This window comes from Myiozetetes cayanensis, unplaced genomic scaffold, assembly GCF_022539395.1.
Source record: "Myiozetetes cayanensis isolate MyiCay16 unplaced genomic scaffold, myiCay2020 scf5-8, whole genome shotgun sequence".
NCBI classification, from domain to species: domain Eukaryota; kingdom Metazoa; phylum Chordata; class Aves; order Passeriformes; family Tyrannidae; genus Myiozetetes; species Myiozetetes cayanensis.
Genome location: NW_026087742.1, coordinates 49,900,568 through 49,922,690, shown reverse-complemented (window position 1 = coordinate 49,922,690; position 22,123 = coordinate 49,900,568). Strand labels below are relative to the sequence as shown.

Genomic DNA, 22,123 nt, shown 5'->3' with positions numbered 1-22,123 from the left:
TTTTCTGCTTCAAAGCAGTTCAAAACCTAACTCTCAGGCTCCTTTTAGTCAGTAAACACTACATCTATTTCTAAGAAGTTATAAACACAGCATTTTGCAAAACAACTGTGCAAAATCTCTGGAAAAACAAACCATATAAAATGCATGAAGTTACCACACTTAGGTAATACCAATGTGGACTTGAAGCCATTTCCCATAAAATACATGAAAGGGCAAAAGATTATAAACACTGCAGCTGCTGATCTACTCAACACATTAATGTAATATTCAGTCTTTTCCAGAAATGGAAATCAATTATCCCTAGAATTATTAATGCAGAGGCAATATGTAAATATGCAGAACTGTCTACCCTGGAGTGAACAGAATATATGTTTCTTGTTAGGTTACTGCTGAGACATTTTTACAGCAGTAGTTCCTGTGAAAGTTTGAGTAAATGTGTTTCTGTAGTACTTTCAAAGTGCAAAAATCATTTTAGGTTGCTGCCACAACCAATGTCAATGGCACAATGTTTAGTGAAGTGTTAAATGACCAAAAAACTTGCAGTATGTGTCCCCTTGTAAGTTAGTAATTGGCACTACTTTGACAATCCAAAACCTTCATGGAGGTTGCACACAGCCACATCTCCGCTCTTGGTACCTTACAACATGTCAACTTCTGCAATATTAATGAGCTTTTTCCTAAATAACGTAAAGGAAATATTGCCACAGTTTACAACTACACATTGCCACAATAACAGTGCAATCTATTAAAATAAATCAAAGGTGAGTGAATTAGTTAATGACCTCCCTAGTGTGCTTCAAAAGAGAATAAGCTGCAGAGTGAACCTCAGTCAAGCTTTACCACTGATTACGACAGTTTTTAAGTACCTAAATAATTCAGGAGTATAAGTCTTAAAGTGATGAAGATCTAGGCTTCTAGGTCATTCAGGAACTCCTGAAAACTTTCTCCAGGTGCTGGGTCAGTCAACTGGAACCTTTCACACTCAAGTTCAGCTTTAGCCCAAAATTGTTTGTAATGAAGTTACAGGATGCCATGGAGTGAACTGGTTTCATTTAATCTTCTAGGTTACAAAGGTCAAAGTTACCAAATAACTTTTCTATTCATCACAGTAGCAGATGGCACAATGGATCAAATGGGCATGGAAAGAGTTATAAAAACTGAAACATTTCTGTCATCAATTATGACAGAGATGACTGGGACAGAACTGAGGGTCACAGGTGGCAGGTCACACATTGAACCTCTGTGCAGAATCTGAACACTAACTGAGGATATCAGCAGACAGATGACCAAGAACAAGTTCAAACCAGTCAGTCTGTGTGCACAGGTACTTATAAAGTGAGGAAAAATACAAACCTCCTCTCTACACACCACATCTGCATAGAATTTTACCACTGAAATAAAATTTCCTACCTCCCACTTTAAAATTTCTAAGGATCAAGCCATCAGATTGCAAAAGCACGAGATTGTACACCCAATAAATTTGATTGAAGATACTGCCTTCTGCTTTGTGAAGAGTCTGCTTATCCTTTTCTTATTTTTCTTAATTCTCATAGCTTTGATAGGCATTGATAAAACAAAAATATTACTGTATTTTATGATTCACAATAAGGATAACTACATACTTCTGGCATGTATGGCAGCAAAGCAACATACCTGCGATTCCAAGCCACAGTAAGACAACTGATATATCGACCTGGGCTCTGCAGAATATATCCCAAGCTGTACTATGCATCTTAAGGTTCAACACTGTGAAGATTGCTTACTATTGAGAATTAACTTGCACGTGGACTGCTTCTTAGTGACCATAGCTCCTCATTTCTTCCAGATGACAGAAAGAGGTGCTCAAAACTGCCAACATTTTTTCATCCTTAGCTGTCATGGTGATCAGGTCAGGCACCAGCCACAGGCAGTCTGGATACAGCCCTTCATCATTTTTTCCTCATTTTTTTTTATCAAAACAAATTTACATAGTAACATACTAAATAGCAGAAGCGCTGTTGCTTGGAAGCTCAAGAGACTACTCCATACTTTTTACAAAAGTGTTGCCCTTGTCATTCTTCACTTGATTTTATGTCACTGTAATTAACATTTAGCTGTTTGAGTTGAACAGGAACATAGGGCAAAAACATCACCTCTACAATTAAGTTTGCCCATTCCATCTGTGCATCCTATGGGACAAAAGGAGGATCCAAGTTACACCACACCTCTGGAGGCCTGCAGCACAAAGCAGAGCTAACCTCACGGCAGCAGGTGTTCCAGGCTTGTTCCACTGACCTCTGCACACCTCCAAGAGCAGAGGTCCCACCGCATCCGTGGGCAATCTGCACCGGTGCTTCTCATGTGCAGGGAGTTTCCTTGGCTGCTGGTTGCAGCTGCTGCCTCCCAGCCTCAGCTCTATCCCTCAGAGAAATCCCATGCTTGCTTTCCAACAACCTTCTTTTAAACAGCTGGAAACAATTTTCCTTAGCCATCTTTTTCCAGGCTAAACAAACCCTGCTTCCTCAGTCATGAGCGTGACAAACTTGAGTTGGGGAAAATTAATTTATTGCCAATTAAAATAAATATTTAACTACTAATTTAGTTATTGGGAAAGGAAATGGCAACCTTGAAAACAGCTTTCCTTCCCATGTTCCCAAGGCTTGGCCTCCCTCCAGACTCCTCTCCCTGTTCCAAGCAGTGCAAGAAGCTGAAATCAGTCTGTAATGGCTCCTCTTTACCACTCCACCTCCCTCACACTTGCGCCTGTGCTGGTGTTGACCCATTCCTCATACTTCAGGTAATATCTGCTCTGGGGCCACAGAGCACCTCCTTTGCCTCCAGCCTTGGTCATTGCTCAGGCTTCCTTCTGTTAGGTATTTTCCACCTTTCTTAAACGCACTTTCACTGAGGCAACACCATGCTGGCTGTGGGGCTCAGCCTTGCCCTGCGTTGGGTGGGTTGGAGCCAGCAAGAATAGGCTGTGTCCCATACAGGGCAGCCCTGGCCTCTCGTCACTGAGGCCACCCTGCAGCCCCCTACTGCCAGCACATCATCACAGACACCCAGCAGAGCCAGGTAACTAGGTGATCCCTAGCTCAATCCTCTTCCACTACAGGCCTTCTGTCCCCCAGCCCTCACAGGCACATGAAAGAATAAAGCATGATGCTGTCAGGAAAAATTAAGGGAAAGACACCATTGCACACCTCAGGCTTGGTTGTGTTCTTCACCACTAAATTCAGAGTTTTATCTACATAAACTGTTTAAACAAACTCCCTTACCTTAATTATCTGCTTCCACTACACTTACAAAAGAGTTAAGAAGTCCAAGCCATGTCTGATCATCCACACAGCTCTGAGGTGAGCATTACAAGAAAGAAAGTAGGGATTCATGCCATTACCTCTGAAGTTTAAAGAAATACCTTCAAGAGCTTGAAGCTCTTTAGTAACATTGACTTCAGATAAAAACCAGAAGGTGATATTTAACACCAGCATAACTACAGTTAGTATACATTAGCAGTGCTTCTCAGCGTAGAAGACATCTGGCCAACTCCTGAGTAACTGATGGCTTGGGTAACTTGCCAGGAGGCAGACAGACTACCTCTGATTTGTATACACTGGGAAAAAAATTGGTGAATCAGCTTTCATTACAAGCAGGCTTCAACAAGAGCCATATCTTCAACATGGTGTAGCTGCCAGCACTTACACTCAGTGCTCATTAGGAAATTACTTTCCTCGGGGACTGTGGGCCATGCAGACCTGCAGCTTACATCTGCTACCTTCATGAGACCCTGATGAGAGCTGCATCCCATCTTCCGATGCCCATGTTTTAAGAGGATGTTCAGTAACTGGAAAGGAGTGCTGTAAATATGCAAGAGCTAGAAATAATTTATTACCATTAAAAAAAAGGCAAGAAAACTCAGGTCACTTTGTTTACAGCAGAAAAACCACAGTATAACTTAATTGCTGTGGTTACATTCTCACACGGGAAGAAAATGCAGTTATTGAAGGACTCTAAGTTAGCTGATGCAAGAAAAACTAAGGGACTTGAAATTAGAGTCAGACACATAGAAGTTAAAAATAAAAAGGTTCCAGTAGCAACCAAACATGGTTAAACAGGTATAAAAGGCATTAGAAAGTCTGATAATCTCTTCTGATCTCAAAAATCTATGCATCTATACAGACAGCATCAGCTAAGGCCTCTACACAATTTGACTCCATATTGAGCAAAAAAATTCAATCAGTTTTTATTGCCAAAGCCTGAACTGCAACAGCCTTTCTAGCTAACCATCACCCAAAACTATCTTAACATATCACTTGTTTCTAATTATATATGTAGGTTTCTTCTATGCCTGAAGTACAAGATGAGACTGAAAGTAACTTAAAGTGTCCAGAAAGCAGAACCACTGGTGAAACAAATGAAAAGCAGTCTGCTCAGCAGGATCGTACAAAACATTTATTAAAGACAGAATGAATACAAATGAGACAATGAATTACACAAAGAGTGATCATGATCTTATTCTCTGAACAAGAAGCCATGATCCTGTTCAGTCCCTGCACAATGGGATCAGCCACATTAAGACTATCCCCTCATTTTGGTTCAAGTGCTTACTGATGAGCACTGGAGGCTTCATGTGTTTGCCTAGCTCTTTACAGTAACATTAGAACTTTGCTTAGAAAAAAACACAAGAAGCCAAGCTGTTTATCAAAAAATTCAGGGTTCTGGATCACAAGTAATTTGCAACACCACCCCTGGATGCAGAGTATAGTAAAAGTATTCATAAAATATTTTCCTATCTGACACTCTGATCATGAAATGCAGGCCCCATTTAAAGACTGTGTGACATTCAACAGAAGATTTCAATAGTTCAAGATAGTTGCAGTCAAGAAGGTTGGTAAATAAAAATCTAGTGATAGCCTTTAATCCTTTAGTGAAGTCACTTGTAGATTAAAGGCAGATAGATTCATTACATTTCATATTGTGATGAGCTTCTCTTTTAGCTGTAATGTTACATTGAATTTTATACTATTAAACTTACTGTTAATCTTGAATTTTTCAGTATCTTTAATATGAGTTAGCGTAAAGAAATTCCCAGAATCTCCTTGAGCATCTGTAGGATGATCACTCATGTCACACCATACAAGAAAAACACCAAATATTCTAAAATGTTATTTTTCCAATGTACTAGCCAGCCTCGTGGAGGCTTTTCCTATCCCAAAGCACTCACAAGTTTCTCTTCTCCAGATGGAGAAAAGACCAAATTTTCATTAATATTGTGTTCAGCCTGAGAGAATTCCGTACAGTATTGATACAAGACTGACAATGTAGTGTTTATGATGCTTTGATTAGTGAATCTAAGTTTGGTGGATGTTGGATTTTTTGTTTGAGTTGTTGTTTTGCTTTTTAAAAAATGCTTTTCTCTTTACAAGATAGCTATGAAAGGTTCTAGAAGTTTCATCTGACAATAAAATAAAGGACTTTTCCCCAGTTAAGTCAAGTCAGCATTTGCTTTAACACAAGTAGAAGTTACAGAGATCAGCAGTTCCCAGACAGTAACCCCTGAATTGGCCCAGAGAACAATATTCAACAGCAGAACCTACTCGTACATTGCTTACACACCGCCCAGCTCAGTGATCTGGGAACACCAGCTATGGTTATACTACGGGCTTCATGGTGGCCTAAAGCCCATCGACTAAGACAAGAAGCCATTTACAGAAAGCACAGTTTTGTGATGCACAATCTGGCAACCTGCAGCAGAGCTTTCTGCACTGACTACTTGCTGAAAAAAATAGAACCATCAGAGTCTGTTTACTCCCTGCCGGGCTTATCTTTTTCACCAGGTGATACAAGATAAGTAGGTAAAAAAAGATTTGGAGCCAGCTTCATGTTTAAGACCTGGTGCAGGAACATACTTTTAAAACTGGCTGTGCTCTGTTCAGCACTAGTGTGCCAGTCCTGTATGATGGCAGATTTATTACTTGCTGGCTCTGGGCCAGGAGCCCTGCACAGTGTTACCGTGCTGGCAAAGGAGCCTCTGCAGAGCCACATCATTCTTCCACATCATTTGAAACTTGTGAGCAGTCACCAAATGACAAGAAAAGAGAGAGAGGAAGGAATACAATGTCCAACTAGTGGATGCACAGGCATATGCAGAAAATTGCATTTGTTCATGGGTGCTCAAGTGCCTACTGAAGACATGCCTGTATGATGTAAACACACTCTGCTCTCCCTGGTACCTCTTTTATTCAGAGACAGTAACACCACCCAGAAGTTGCTACTGTTAGCCAGAACAAAACATTTGTTTTCCTCTAGCCTATGTCCAACAGAGTGCCTCAGGCAACCCATGCATCTGACTACAGGTTCAGCAACTGTCTTAAAATACATCTGTATAAATATCTGCAAAAGCATAAAAAGCCTAAGGAACCCAAGCTTACTCACAGCTCAGAAACATAACTGTCCACAGAGGAAACATTTCCCTTTGACTCAAAACATGCTTTACTGACAAATTTTTCATTGAAGTGTTAGACACTGCTGCAGCACACAGATGACAGTTCTGGATAGCAGTTTTCCACTGACTCTCCAGTGCACCTCCTGCCTTCTGTTTACAGGTTAAAACTGAGAGAAAATATATTTCAGAAATAGCTGTAGAAAACGAAAAGTATAAACTCGAAGGGCTGAGAAGCTTGTGAAAGCAAAACTCAATTCAAGTTAGGACAGGACAAGGAAGATTTTAAAAAATGACACATAAGTACTACAAACTGGACAATAACTGTCATACATAAAAATTCTCCATGTAACTAGATTACCTTGAAACAAGAATTAACACTGGAGTTTTCAGTGAGCAAGAGAAACACACTAACTTAAAAATTGTAATTGATTTTTTTTCCCCCTCCTTCCTCCAAACGGGGGAGACATCTGGCAGGAATTCCCCTCTTTCTTGCACAAACCATACAAGCTCTGTAATATTACAAGGGTTTCACCTATCCAGTCTGGAATATAAAGAGATGCTCCTCCATCAGACATGAACAGAACACTTATTTCATGACCATTAGCAGCTTCCATCATATTTTTATCCTGTCTGAAACAAGTTTTAAGTTAATATCAGTTAGCCTGATTTTTATAGCCAGGAAGAAGATCTCACTGAAAGTGCTTGATTGATTCTTTGCACGAGTTTAACTTGACAGTACAAGACTACAGGTGTTCTGAAGAGATAATTTATTTTCCACAAGTATCCCTGGAGAACCATGTGTGAGAGCTAGGCAGCATGGCTGAAAATCTTACATTACAGCTTGGCTAAATCTGGTTACATCTAATAAAAAATTAATTGAATAAAACTGTATTATTGCAGTGATCGCGCATATTGCTACCCAAAAACATGTAAAAAGAGTCAAATAGCCTTCTGGGCTCTGACCCAGCACACTTCGGGAAAGGCTAAAGTTGGATTTCCCTTTAAACCCCGGACCAAGGACACTGGTGCCCTCTTCTGGTCCTGTCCTTCGGAGACCATCAGAATACAGCGTCGCCGGCAGTTATTTCTATGAATCAATCAGCTCTTTGCTTCTGGTTTAACACAACAAAAAGCACAAGGTCTTTTCCTGCATGGCTGAACCCGACACTGTTCCTCTTCATAACCAGAGGTGACAGTACATTACGGCACTAGGATAGATACGCTGTTTGAAAACACGTGCTATGCAAATGTGATCCAAAGGGAACCTGGTTCTGCCATCTCAGTATCTGCACTGATGTTGCAGCTCATCTGCAATTTGTTTTGCCATCCATTTTGTTAATTCCAAGTTATTTCTATCCTCCTTATGAGAGGAAAAAAAAAATTGCCAAATGGGGATGATTCTGTTTTGAGATACACGTCCCTTCAGTTTCTGCCTAAACAGGGATGGAGTTGACAATATTCTATTGTAAGCAGCTCACTGAATAGTACCAAATGCCTAATCTGTTGAACACTGTGGGGTCTAGGGTTCTCTTTCTTACTTTTTCATGTTATTTACCCATCAAAACACAAACAATAATAAACAAGTAGAAAAGGCAGCTTAGCTGCAGATGGTGCAGGGAGACTATTTCTTGCCAGAACTCAATGTTTCATTATGAGCCTGTTCTTTCAGCACTTGGCTCCTGTGATGCTCTTCTGTGTTCATATAAAGAGGGTCTGAATATCTGAAAAACAAGGACTGAGGACTTCCTTATGGTTTAACTCGGTATTTACTGCTATTTATGGCAGGGACACTTGGTCATTCTGGACACATTGCTAAGACAAAAAAAAGGGGCAGACAGCAAGCCTGAGCTCTAAGCACAGCTAGCCACACAGCCTGTTAGTTCACACTGACTATTTTGTCCTGCTCCAAGAACCTCTCTCCAAAACAAATCTACTTAAAAAACAAGCTAGCCCTAAGAATCCTGGAAACAAGCCAAATGGAGACAGACATTTGGCAATGAACCAGCCCTTGCTCAGTCCACCATTATTTTTCACTGGCAGCACAGCCTAACAAGACAAGCACTGTACAAAACACCAGGACAGAGCCATTATTTTACCACCTCCAGGAAGATTAGGGTCAGGACTACCTGGTCTTTCTTGTCTTGGCCTAGACACAAGTTAATCTGATGTAGGCAGGCATGTACTTTAGGATTAATTGTGTCATATGCCCAGTACCTTTCTGTAGACTGTCCTGTAGGTTTGTCTGTGCTAATTCTCTTCAGTGTTTGCACAGTTGCCATCTACAGTGGCAAACCACAAGGAGCACACAGCAGATTTGTGACTGGCTGTATTAGGTATACTTATCAAAGTTTCTCTACATCTGTTTCTCTACGTCTCCGCAGGAACATCAGACAAAGTGCACGTACTCCATAAACTTGTTGACATGAATTATCATTATGGACATATCATGCAAAGCTTAGTATTTTTTTCTATTGGATGTTCAATCTGAACATCCAAGAGCATCCAGGAGAAAGTGTGAGATTACCATGTAAGAGAAAAGCTATGAAACAGGTAACAAACGACTAAAAATAATTAAGTATTCAGTATGACTCTTGTCTGATGCAGTAGGAAAATACATACATCCTCTATAACTAGTAGAGGACTTAAACTTCATAAGATTCAGCTTGACAGGGGTCTAGAACATCTGAGTGGCAGGGGATGGGTCTGTACCTCTGCCAAGTCACACCTCCCTAGCACAGTCTGCATAGCTCTTCAGTATATGAAGATGATCTTAATCTGGGGAAGCAGGTGCTGAGGAAAATTGCAAGATAAAAAGCTTAATTCCAGGAAGCAATTGCTGATGTTGCTGGCTTTTTCTCATCCTTAAGAGCAGCCCCATAAGCTGCTTCAAGGTCACTGGCTAAAATAAGTACCAACCTCAGCAATCAGAGCCAATTTCAGTCATTTGCAGAACTGACAACAAGCAGGTATGCATGAAGACTAATCACGCAGCCAGATCTCCCAGCAAGGCAAACAACATTCAAGCACTAATCAACAGCTTAACTGTTCTGAACACAGTTAAAGCATTTTAACAACCCAATTAGTCCTCAGACATCCTTAACTCACACCAGAGAAGAGGAAAACAAAGGCAGACCATAGTGTTGAAATGAATACCTTACCATAGAGTTCTGTTCATCTCTTTTAATTGTAAAGGGAAAATGGATTCACAATACATGCCCAGCTACAAAGAACAGCTTTCTCAGAGACAGTTACAATATTTAACGTTAGAAATTACTGATAAAAAAAGTCAACTGCAACACATTAAAAACAGGATCATACAACCACAGCACATTTGGGTCTCTTGAAAGTCACACCATTATAATACAGAAACTGCTAGAATAAGATTAGGGAGTGGTTTGTTTTAATACCATTAAAGATTTCTTGAATTGAGCATCATGGGTCAAAGTTAAAATCCTCAACACCACTCAGCTCCAACCTACTCCACTAAGTACTGAGCTCCTTGGATATGCTCAACCTGCTGTCCCACCAGTAGGTTTTACTCCTGGCATATCATCCCAGTACACATTAAATGGGGGAAGATGCTGTGACCTGTGAGGAAGTCAATATTTAGCCTTTGAAATACATATTCTGACATTCAGAGACTGATCTTCACAACAGTTAACTGAACATGATTATCCTTGACACTTCCAAAACTGCAAACTGAACAAAAAACCATGAGGCCTTATTTGTGGTCTACAAGCCATTAAGCAGGATGGTCAAAAATGGAAACTACCTCTGTTTAGGCTTTAACACTGACTCCCCTTTATTTTTTTTCCAGGATACGGCTGTCTTCAAGAAGTCTAGTGATGTTTCAAACATTGCACAAAGCTGTGAGCTTTATATCTCCTAGTTTTTCAGTATAGCACAGGCACTACATCAATGAAAACTTAAAGCTTCATTTTGGGTTGCTTTCGTCTCCCTCCTTATAAATCCATATTCTCATATACCCGATTTTCAGTACATCTTTTAGTACTCAAGTGTTTTTGCATCTGCATTCAAACATTTCATCTTATTAAAACAGCATTATTTCATCTTTGTTACCACATCATGCCCAACTGGAGCATCTCTTGTCCCTTGATCTCAGGTTATCATCTGCAGAGAACAGCCCACATGAGGGGGAGGTCAAAGTTAAGTGTGATAATTCACACTGAATGAGAGAGGAGCTGGCACTCAGTTTTCACCTTGAAAGAGTCAAGGCTTACTCATACAGGAGCAGTAAGACTTTTTTCCTTGCTCTGAATAAGACAAATCCAACAAAAGGAAGTGAGAATAGAGCAGGAACATTCAAAATGTCATTATTATACATCTCAGATGAGACCACTTCAAGATCAGTTTCTAGTGTCTGACAATTTCAAATTTAATCCATCTTGCCTAAACTCATTATTAGCATTCACATTGCAGTATTATGTGATTCTTCACTGTAACTACTCAGTATTTTTTCATTTTCCCCTTTTAGCTTTTGGACTGAATAAATACTTAAGTCAAAAGCTGAGCTGAAAAATAGTTACAAACCAAGAGCACAGATGAAGCACAGTCTTCTTATATTATAGCTTAAAAACAAAAACAACAACAACAACAAAAACAAAACAAAACAAAAAAAAAAACCAAACCACAAACTAAAACCAGGCACATTTGCATACCAAAGAACTGAAGCTCCAAAAAGGTTAAGTGCAACTATTGTAATGTCTTGCAGCTGTAAGTAAAACCTAAGAAAGTAAAACAGAACGAAGTTAGGATTGTAGGAAGAGTCCACATATTAAAACATTTAGTAAATTCAGACCCAGACACCTCCTACTTTGTTAGATACACCAAATCTGTTGGCTCAGGAACATGACACATGGCTGTGGTTATAGGCTGTTCATAAGAACAAAACTCATCTCTTCCCCATTACTGTTGTACCATGACCATATAAATACTTGCAAGCTGCTATAATACTAGGAAAACAGTCCTGTACTTGAGATGTTTATTACTGCTTCAAAAATACCCAGCACTACAGTAATTGCAATTCAGCAAGCATTCTTACAAGTAGAGTAAGTCTTATTAACATGAGGTTTCAAGACACCTTGTGTTCAGCCTAAAGCCCCATAAACAAGCTGGTACTCAATCTGCGTAGATTTAGCAAGACTCTTGCCCAGTACACTACCATTTCCCTGTGAAACAGGCAACCAAGAAATTCACCACAGTCTGGTGTAATTAGGCACCACTGACTCAGAGCTTTGTACTGAGACACAGTAAAGAAGTTGGCTGCAGGTATTGAGTGAAGTTTGTAGCCCATCTTTAAGACATACATCTACAAGCCATGAAATTCATTGCATGGACACAATATATGGATCTAGGCCCCCACCACAAAGTGGATACAGCAGACATGAACACGGGATATCTTGTCACTTCTGTCATCAGTAAATATCAAGAAAGATTCATTTACTTGACTGGAAGATGTTTGAAGCAAGAGACTATAGCAGACTGAAATGGAATGCTCCTCTCCCTTAAAGGATATTTACTTTGAGACAAGTAAATCTCTCATAACCAATATCTCCACTTTGGTGGAATACAAGGGTTTGCATTACTAGGGGGATTCACGAGCCTGCACAGGGAGAAAGTAAGAGGAAGAAAGACTTACACACACTAACAGAAGTGAAACCCCTGAAGCTAAGAGTGTCATGACACACACTGGTATAATCAGGTTTTTAAATCAAAGTAAGAGGCTTTTTAGTTCATACTTAGTATGTCTGCTGAACTGAGTATTGATGTCAAGCATTAAGCCTATTCTTGCTGGGAAACACTGTACAGGTGGCTCTTAGGAAGCAGTAAGCACAGAAATTTTTAAGCTCTTGCAGTCAATGAATGCCTCAGACCTACCTTGCCATTTAGATGACTGGATTATAGTTCTCTAAAATGTTAGCCAATGTGACCAACTGATTGATTTTTTAAATACTTTGGACAGGTACTATATGCTTAATAGGACACAAGGTAGTGTGGGGTTTTTTGTTTTGGGTGTACTCTGTTTTGTTGGTTTTTTTTTTTTAAACATTACCTAACAAATAACTGACAGCGGGACACAAGACAGTGTAACAGCTCAGGCTAAGATAGTTAATAGTTCACCCTCCCTTCACAAATTTAGCAGTGCTCTAGTGGCATAAATGGTCATCTCAGACAGCTATGCTGTAAGACTACTCCATGCCACAAGTATAACTCAGGAGCCATGTAGCTCAATTCCATTGTCCCAGTACCTCACAGCTTTTAACATTGCTCTCTACTGCAGTCTGTCCACCAGTGTTTGAAGTGTTCCTAAAGCTCTGCCAGCCAGTCTCCCTTCCTCTAGCTCCTTGCAGAGCACTCCCCCTATTTTGCCTCAATAAAGGGAAGTCTGACTTTTACCTCAAAATTGATGATCTGGTATAAATATGTTCTGAGTTCATAGTGGATGTTTTCAGTCCGATATGGTAAAAAAGTTGCAGAAAATAGCTTCTGTTCATGGCTATGTGATCTTGTCTCATAGAAGAGGAGGAAACAAAGAAGACTGCAGCAAATAACCTGTGTCTATGAAAATGTCAGGTTGTGTTTGTTCAAGCTATGCTTTATCCACTCCAGCCAGCTTATAAATTCTGCTTACAGTAATTTTGTAAAAAAACCCAACAAACAAACAAACAACCAAACAAAACCTCAACAAAAACACTGCAAACAACACAGAAAAACACCCCACAATTTATTCCACTTACTATTACTGCAAATATTTTTTGGAGTCAGAAGCTTCACAGAAGTAGAGTTTAATATTTATTTATTGATTTATTAAAAGTGCTATCAGTTATGTTAAGAGCTATAGTCTAATATCCTCTTTAAAAAAGGTATCTCATTAAAAAATATAAGCTTAAAACCATTCAGATCACTATGGTTACAGACACATGACCTGCAGTGCTCTATGAAATGTTAGACCAGCTTTGTTGATTGGGCAATGTAATCTTCAGGTCCAGAATCCAGTCTCTACTGTAGAGGAAGAACTGCTGGGAGCTCCAGAAGAGACACCTGCAGGTACCTGGAATAGAAATACAGTTACTACAGATATTAGCTTAGCTGGCAAATCTAAAGTTATCACCTGCTTATGCAATACACTGGAGAAGAGAGAACCATCCTGCAATAGCACAGAAAGAATTGTTATCCAGTGCATCTGTGTATTCATGGATTAGTTACTTTTCTGGTTAGAAAAGTTTTTTCCTCAAGAGGCTGACAGAGGCTTCTGTTTCAGAACTAGAAGCTGACCACTACGCAAAGTTTGTGAGCTACAACAGCTGCAGCCCAAGCTGATAAACCAGAGCCATCCGGTGCTTATAGCCTACAAGTTAAAGAACACTGGCTTAGTGGTTACTTACTTAGTGTGCTTATACTTCTGCTTAATAGCTTGCAGCTGGCAATGGCGAGCATCAAGGCATGCTTTATGCAGATCACTCAGGCAAGGCACTATCTCACTTAATGAATACCCGGTGAATGCAGCAAGTGTTTCCGGCTTGTCAGATGAGAGAAAAAAAAAAAAGTGTTACTCTATTGCAGTTAGTCATCTAGAAGATGCATTTCCTATAGAAGCAGAAACCATTTTCACTACATCAGTGCTTGCTCTAAATTCTTTAAGCATGAAGAAGATTCAAGTGTATTCTGCCATCAGCTTCACTCTAGGTCTTCCTTGTTGCCATGAGATCTGACAAGCTCCTTCTGCTCTAAGTATGTGGCATCCATTACATCTCTTCTGGATCCTGCTCTCTTCTGAAGCTATTCCTCCAACACAGAGCTGAAAGACCTATCAAGACTTGTCTTAAAGCAGCCACTCAGGGTAATTACTCACATAGACACATTCAGTTCTCCCCTACCTCCCAGAAAGCCCCTGTGTTCTCTCTGGGGAAGGAGTTTTGGAGATTAGCAAGGCCAGACGTACAGGCTTGATGTAAATAAGCAAAACAACAAAGTCCCTCTCATTTCAGTGAAGAGGCATGATATTTCAGGTTTACTTAACTTATCAGGTAGTTCCATCAACTAGGGCGCAGCTAGTCATCCTAGGATTTCAGTCTTTATAACAATGTATTTTGCAGCTACTCCTCCTACTTCTCAGCTCAGTTCTAATGAAACACAAAATAACAAAGTACTTGATCTAGTTATTAACATAACATACAGTTGTTCTTACCCAGAAAGATCTGTTCACTGTATAGTTTGCTAGACAGTAGGCTGCTGCAGCAATTTGTGAAGGAAGGTACTTCAGAAAAGGATCAGCTTGAAGAAGACTCAGCTCTGCAAGATACTGAACAAGAAAACTTTAAGTTTTTCAAAAAGAATGAGCATAGCTTGTACAATCAGTCCAATACAGCAAGCACTAAAGTTTGGCAGTGGTCTCAGTATCATGTAAAAAAACATGAGTAACATGTCTAGTGAGAAGAACTAGCATTCTAGTCCTCTTGATCTTACAGAAGATCCTCTAGCATGTTTCAGGGGGGACAGAAAGACCAAGTTTTGCCAAAGCATGAAAAAAAATCTACAGTCCTCTGAATTTCTGGTCCCATCGTCAGCTCCGACATAGTTTTACAGATAGAAAATTCGAGTTTTGTAAAAATAACAAAGACACATGCTATCCTCTAAGGCTCATTTACATAGGTTGATCCCACTTGGAGATCAGAGATATATGGACAGCTCTAAGAAGCAAAATTTGGGCTCTGATGAAATAGAGTCACAGTACATCCCTGTACCCTTTACAGAGAAGCAACAGGTCAGGTGTTTTACTGTAAGCCTGCTGTTTCTAAGCAGGGTTGCCTACTCCATGCAAGTCCTACACAGCTATGCAGGCATATTCTGTGTCATTGTGTAGCAATATGCAGTAGCACCAAATCCAGGATAGACTTGCTACACAGGTACTGTTGAAAAAACAACCAGAACTGTACCACATAACTGCCTGTCCAGACAGATAGGCCAAACTGAGGACTTCCATGAGACATTTATCCAAATATCTCACCACAACAAGCCACAAAACATCCACTTTTTAGACCTGTTGCAGCTCCTTTAAGGATCACTTCTTCCCCCTCAGTCCCAAAAGTTCTTACCCTTGCAAAGTTCTCTGTCCTCATACAGACTCCACGCCTCTGAATATACTGAAGGAGGAATTGGTTGATGGTTGGGGCTGTTAGGTCAAAACCTAGCACTTTGAGAAGCAGGTGCTCCATTCTTAGCAACTGCTTCTTTGTGTAGGTATCATCTGTTATATAGACAAATTCATCCACTTCTGGTGGGTAGATCTCTTCATACTTCCTGAAAAAGGGATATAGAAGTCACATTTGTAAGCTTGAAATTTATAGCAAAAGAAAGCTTTCTGCTGGACCTATATCAGGATGACCATATGACATTACAAAGACTTGTGTAGAACTCTAATTTTAATTGTTTCTCCAGGCTAACTAACAATTTAGCTTCAAATTTGGGCAAATATGCTTAGAGGAACTCCAAGTCATCAGTCTAGATAGAAACACAGTTACATTAGCTCTTGAGAAATAGCAAGCTTTCAGTAGGAAATTCTCAGTAACACAACGCACTCCAGACAAAAACTCATGCACTAAGCTATGTTGCTTACCCTGTCAACTTAAAGCAATTGAAGGCTAATTGCAGATTGCAACTGTGAATCTATGGCAGCCCTACAGGCTAGGAGCCTAACACAGTAGTGTTTTCACTCCTGCTGTTATGGTTACTAAGTTTCCCCACTACAGTTCCTCACATCAAACATTAAATCTTTAATTTTGCTAGTGCCAAAGTAGTCAGACTTGCTAATCTTGAGACATCATGAGAAACTACCTACTAATGCAAGCTTCTTTCCTTCCTTTTCTATGAGACTAGGTCCAAAATTAAGTTTTACCTCACCAAGATTTCAGGAGATGAAACACTTACGCAGCCAGAAGAATTGCTGCTGTTCCTACAAGCTGCAGCTTCCCTCTAAGAACAGACATGCAGGAAAGAAACCTGTCCAGGAAGTTCACCGCCAAGTACAAAGTCTCTGTCCGAAGTTTATACTCTTCCCCTACTTCCACCAGCCAGTCTACCAAGATGGCACGCATTCCTGTTGTGATATCTGGCTGCTTCTTCATGTAATAGGGCTTGGGCCTGAATCTTACCTGTTTGGAAAGAGTTGAAGAATCAGGATGCTCACCCCAAAGAGAACCACGGATTTCTGAGCTGGTTAACATTCTTTATACTTACACTAAAAGAAGCAGCAGTTGTTCCACTGTTAAAAGTTATTACTACTAAGTACAATTATAGTGCTAGTTGTATTAATGACCAGCTAGTGGCATCTCTACAAAGTAGTATTTCTACACTGAAGAGATAGAAGCTACTATATTAGCAGCAGAACAGTAAAAGACTTCCTGGACTACAGAGAGCCTTTGCCATCAAACAATTAAGTCATTCAGAAGGACCTAAAAATGAACAACTCACATTTTTCCCCCTCTTCCTACTAGTAGACTGCACTTCACTACTCTGACACAAAGGTACGAAAAACTGCTTCTACAGCAAGACAGCTGTCAGTGGGATCATATCAAACTGCTTTAGTATGTTTTCAGCATTCTATTCTCATTTGCAAGAATTCTTCATCCCAAAGAGTCAAGAGATGCTCCAATCATAGGAAACTTCAGGAATACAATAATCCTGAAAGATCTTATCACTGACTATATGCTGCCTTCAGAGATGACTTTTACTATTTGCTTTCTCTCCTTTGTAGTTCAGTGGCAGCCTTGGGTTATCCTGGGGCAGCCACACATCTTTGCAATAGTGTAGCCCATCACAGGGACCACAAATACCTGTAAGATTCTTACAAGCCACTCACTTCAGCCTCTCGGAGGTACTGATGGATGTCTTCTGCATACTCTTCCACAGTCAGAGTTATGACATCTTCCATGTGATCCTCAGGTTGGGACTGGAAGGATGTGTCCACTACCATAGGAGATCCTAACAGGTACCAGGAAGCAGCAAGACATTTGTGTTAATTAACCTCTTCCTTCACCTCCTCCTGGTATTTTTAGCTCAGAAGTGTTGTGCCTCATGTAGACACAAATAAAGTTATCTTGAAGTGTTATTTATGTAACATAAGCTACTCACTAGTTTACCAGCCTCACAGTTCATAGCCACCCTACATGTGGTTGTGCTATGGATACCATCTGAGTAGCACCAGGGGTTACCTGAACTCAGATCCAGCAGCAGGTGAATACTGGATGTCATTGCACTAGTATCCAGGTCACACTGGCTTGATTCCAGCTCTTCAGACATTTGGTAGCTGTAGTTTTCTTTATCTTCTAGATCATCTATGTAGATAGCAAACCCTTGCTTCGATGCAGCATTGAACAAGCAGTTGGGCACTTCATCTTTTTCAGATGAAGGGATGATGTTTTCAGAGCCAGGGAAGTGTTTGGTAACAGCAGCACCCTGAAGCAGAGCACACAATATATGCTGAACATATGAGAAGAGCAACTCAGGGAGAAAACCACAAGTGCCACTTTTTTTCCAAAAGAAAACCACTTTCCTTGCCTAACAGACACCAGTAACATAAAAGTTCATGGAAAAAGCCACCAGCTACAACTGGTGCTTTGAAGTACCACCTGTTGCTGTCATGCTATGACAGATTCCTCACAGAAGGGGTGAGATGTAGTGCAAATTAGGAATGGGGCTAGGGGACAGGGGAAGAAGCAGCCCCACATTCAGTGCCTAATAGCAAAGAGAATAAGGGTGCTGCTTGGTTCTAATGGGGCTGGAAAGTGCAGAGCCTGCTCCACATTCAATTCTTGCAAGGAGTAGCTACAAGTACAGCATGTTAACATAACAGAAGTGCTTAGGCATCGCCACAGACTTCTGAAGTTCACTTGCAAGAAGGCACTTCAGGTGGAATTGAAAAACTGAAGTTTGAACTTCTGAGCTTAAGCATTGCAACCCCTAAGACCACAGGCTGCAGTCCTTCACATTGTCTACTACCTGTAAGCCACAGAGTTAGGGGCTTTACACAGTCATAACCAAGAAGAGTTTGTGTACAGGTATCAGCTGCTATTTCAGATCCTGTAAGTCAGCACAGTAATATTTTCCCTGCCACACCAGCAGACTCCAGGAGGGCCCAAGGAACAGAAAAGGCAGACAGACAACCTGCCATGAACTTGAGCTTCTTGAAGGCTCTGGCACCCTGAAGGGAATATGGCCAGCACACAGCAGAGGGACCTTAGGGCAAGCATCAGTGAACAGCCCTTCCTTAAACTACCTGCTACGCTATAGGTGGTAAATGCTCCAGTCTCCCTTCCTTCCAGGACGAATTATTTACTCAAGAGTATTTCCGCGGGGAAGTGCCTGCAAGTTAAGACTGAGCAGGGTTTCTCAGGAAACTCACACCTATCTAACTGGAGCGTGGGTCACCTACTCAACCCGTCATCCCCAGGCCTTCACCGGCAGCCTCGAGAGCCAGTGCGCGCACCGCTCCTGCGGGCAGCAGGCCCCGAGCCCCGCGGCCTCACCGGGACGGGACGGGACGGGACGGGGAGCTCACCCACGCCGGCCCGCGGAGAGGACGGCGGCCCCTCGGCGGGCAGGCAGGGAGGCTGTACCGCCAGCAGTGGGGCTCACCTGGCCGCCGGGCCGCTGCTGCCGGTTCTCCGTGAGCACTCCCAGCACGGCCCGCCCGCCGATGCTGCGGGGGGCGGCGGGGCACGGCTCCCGCCGCCCCGCCCGGCTCTTCTCACCGGTACGACGCATCGCCGCCCCGACGTCGGTACCTTTCGGAGGGAAAAAAAAAAAAAAAAAAAAAAAACCAAAAAAAACCCACAAAAATGAAATTAAGTTGTAAGAGGGGAATAAAATCCTCTAAGCCACCACAGATATTTGGTGGCGCCTCGAGCAACACCTGTCTGCCTGCCTCCCTCCCGTCCGCCCCGCTGCCGGGGAGCCCGCACTGCACTGCGTTGCCCGGCTCGGTCCGCTCCGCTCACCACCGGCCCACGGATGCAGCTCTGCCGCCCTGCGGCGCGGAGACCGCCCACCCGGCCGGCACCCCTAAGTATGCGGCGGCTGCAGGCGGCGGCTGTTGGCCGCGGCCGGTTGGCAGCCTGGCAGCTCAACCCCCGGCGCGCCGCCCCGCCGGCCCCAGCGCAGGAGGGTCGTCATGGTGACCCCGGCGGGGGCCGCGGCCGCGCTGCCCGCCCCGCGCAGGCACCGCCCGCCCGGCGCCGCCAGAGCACTCCGGCCCGGCCTGACCCGGAGCCGCGGCCGCGCCGGCTGCGCTGCCGAACGCGCGGGGTGCGAGGGGAGGGTGTCCAAGCGACAGCGGCGGCTTTGTAAATTTCGACGTCCCTCTTTGATGAACGAAGAGCAAGAAAAAGGAGATTTTAGTTCACTTAAGCGTGCGTTTGACTCCCGTGGCACTTCGATAAAGCCCAAGTCAAGGGACAGCCGGTTGCAGAACTGGCTGCGCGGCTGTGCGGTTTCATGTCTGGGCAGTTCTCAGCTGCCAGCTGTGGCAATGCAGAGCTTTATAAACGCAGAGGTTTATCCAGTGCCGTCGAAGTTTTCCGCCCGTGATGTGGATAGTGACACAGGCAGCACGCTTGCTGAATTTGTGCGTAACACCGCTTGTGGTGCTGGGAAGGCTGGGACTATGCTGGGGATCAAGGTTAGATTCCAGAAATGATCTTGACAAAGTAGAAAAATGTTCTGGAGGATGAGGGTGCTCCTGAAGCACAAATGCAAGGTCAAAGCCAGTGGCTGCAGAAATTTAGGATGGGGAACGGCCAGGTAGAGAGCAGCTCCATGAAGAAGAATCAGGAGCTAATAGTGAACCTCAGTCTGAGTATGAAATTTAGGTTAGATACTAGAATTCTGATGCCCCAGAAGAGACAGCATGGGAAATTTGGGGATTTCCCTTGTTGCAGATCTGTAAGAGCAAGTTAAAGAAACTTCAGTCAAAACTATGCCTTAGCAGGGATGGTACTTCTTGAGATGCTCTCCAGTGTGCTTGAAATGTAGGAGTTATCTGAAATTTGGATATATCAAGCAGGATCTTATGTCACAATTGCTTTTTGCAGTTCTTGTGATCCAACCTGTGTTAAGGGCTGTAGTTTTTTCTTCCCATTTTTTCCTATATTTAGTTTTTAAGTGACTTCCTCCACCCCCCAAAAAGAATTTACTATAGGAGGTAAGTGGTATGTGAAGAACTTTACTTGTGTTTAATCCATTGCCCATGTCACACTACTTTTTTCCTTTTTGGTAGGAGAAGCTTCATGTCCTTGCAGCAGCAGGGTTGTAAGCGGGTAGCATAGTGAAGCTGTCACAGCTACAGGTGTGGGTAAATGCAGGTCAGGGGGACAGAAAGTTATGCTGTACTTCTGTGTTCTTCTCATTCTTTAATTTCTGAACCCCAGGTTTGCAAAAGGAATGCTTCACTTGAGGACGTTTATTTAAATATTTTCATGCCAAGTTTGAATTTCTGAAAAAAAGCTAGTTGACAGCCACTGAAATTAAATATCCGTTAAAAAAATTATATCTTAAGTAGCTGACACTGTTCTGACCTTAAGTCAATACTCGTTGATAGTTTCAAAATCTGCTCTGAAAAAAACGGGAATCATATATTGAATAGTAAAATGTTTAAATATAAAACATAAGGGAATGAGTCAGGAGACTCACTGCCTCAGGCCATCTATGAGATGATGGTTCTAGGACTCAGATCCCCAAGAACGTATGTGTCCCTGCTGCTCTGGTTGCACATCCATTTGCATTCAGCGTGGTCTAGCCTCCTGTGGACAAGAACTCTCCTGCTCCCAGCCACTCACTGCTGCTCCCACCCTTCTGCTGGCACAAGGATTTGTGTCCTTGTGGGACAAACTAAGGACCTAGTCCACTGAAAAGTAAAACAACTGCAACAACGACAACAACGTAGTGTTGTTATTGGCAGGGTCAGTCCTTTGAGTTTGTTTTCTAGACAGCTCCATGAACTGTAGGTCTAGCACAAAAGAAATTATGAGACTGCATCAGGAAGGCAGTGGGGGTGGTGCCATCCCTTGTCTTTATAGACCTAGTGCTCCATGACTGAATAATTTTAGGTTCTGTTTAATTTTTCACAATTTTAAAAATGTTATGCTGTTCTTTGTTAGCGCTGAAAATAACAGCTGTTCTTTCATTTGGCAGTGTCAGAGCCGGTTTTTATTAATTTTCAGTAAAAGTGTCTAGGTATGATACTGAGGTAGATGAAACATTATATAAGTACATATTTGCAGACAGGTAAATGCTGTTTTTGAAAACTGCTTATCAAAATAATCTTATCTCTGCCCAAATCTATTTTTCTAACTGCTCAGTCTCTCCACATGGTATTTGTTATGAGGAATGTTACAATTTGGTAGTTATACATCAAACATTTAACTGCATTCATAGAAAGATCACGTGTCACTCCTAGCCAAATGTGTGGATGGAATTTATTTACTAAATTCATCTTCAGTCAGTGAACATCCTTTATTTCCAAATGTCCATCATATTTGTATTCCGTTTAGACATAGCTGAAGAACCTTGGCTACCCAACAGATGACTTACTCACAGTTTTATATATGAGCATCATATGGGTATCCTCAGTAGTTATACAGTTCATTAATGTAACTGAAATGCCTTTCAGATAGCTTTTAATGA

General features: G+C 41.9%; 1 protein-coding gene across 1 annotated transcript; it reads right to left on the bottom strand.

Moving 5' to 3' along the window:
- Positions 1-9,669: 9,669 nt before the first annotated feature.
- Positions 9,670-19,207, bottom strand: CCNA1 (cyclin A1). Its single transcript, XM_050331262.1, has 9 exons — positions 19,079-19,207; positions 17,656-17,899; positions 17,304-17,425; positions 16,373-16,596; positions 15,541-15,745; positions 14,634-14,747; positions 13,831-13,964; positions 11,104-13,496; positions 9,670-10,698 (listed from the first exon to the last, which is right to left on the bottom strand). The coding sequence occupies exons 1-8, from the start codon at positions 19,205-19,207 to the stop codon at positions 13,445-13,447; spliced, it is 1,224 nt and encodes a 407-aa protein (XP_050187219.1). The 3' UTR covers positions 9,670-10,698; positions 11,104-13,444.
- Between the last annotated feature and the right edge of the window lie 2,916 nt (positions 19,208-22,123).

Bases quoted from the DNA above. Each gene is read 5' to 3' on its own strand.
- CCNA1 (XM_050331262.1), bottom strand. From the start codon at position 19,207: ATGCGTCGTACCGGTGAGAAGAGCCGGGCGGGGCGGCGGGAGCCGTGC. The intron at 15,746-16,372 runs GTAAGTGTTTCA...TCCCTTTTTCAG, and splicing joins GCAGCAATTCTTCTGGCTGC to GAAGTATGAAGAGATCTACC. The intron at 13,497-13,830 runs GTAAGTAACCAC...TTTCTATTCCAG, and splicing joins CAGAAGTATAAGCACACTAA to GTACCTGCAGGTGTCTCTTC.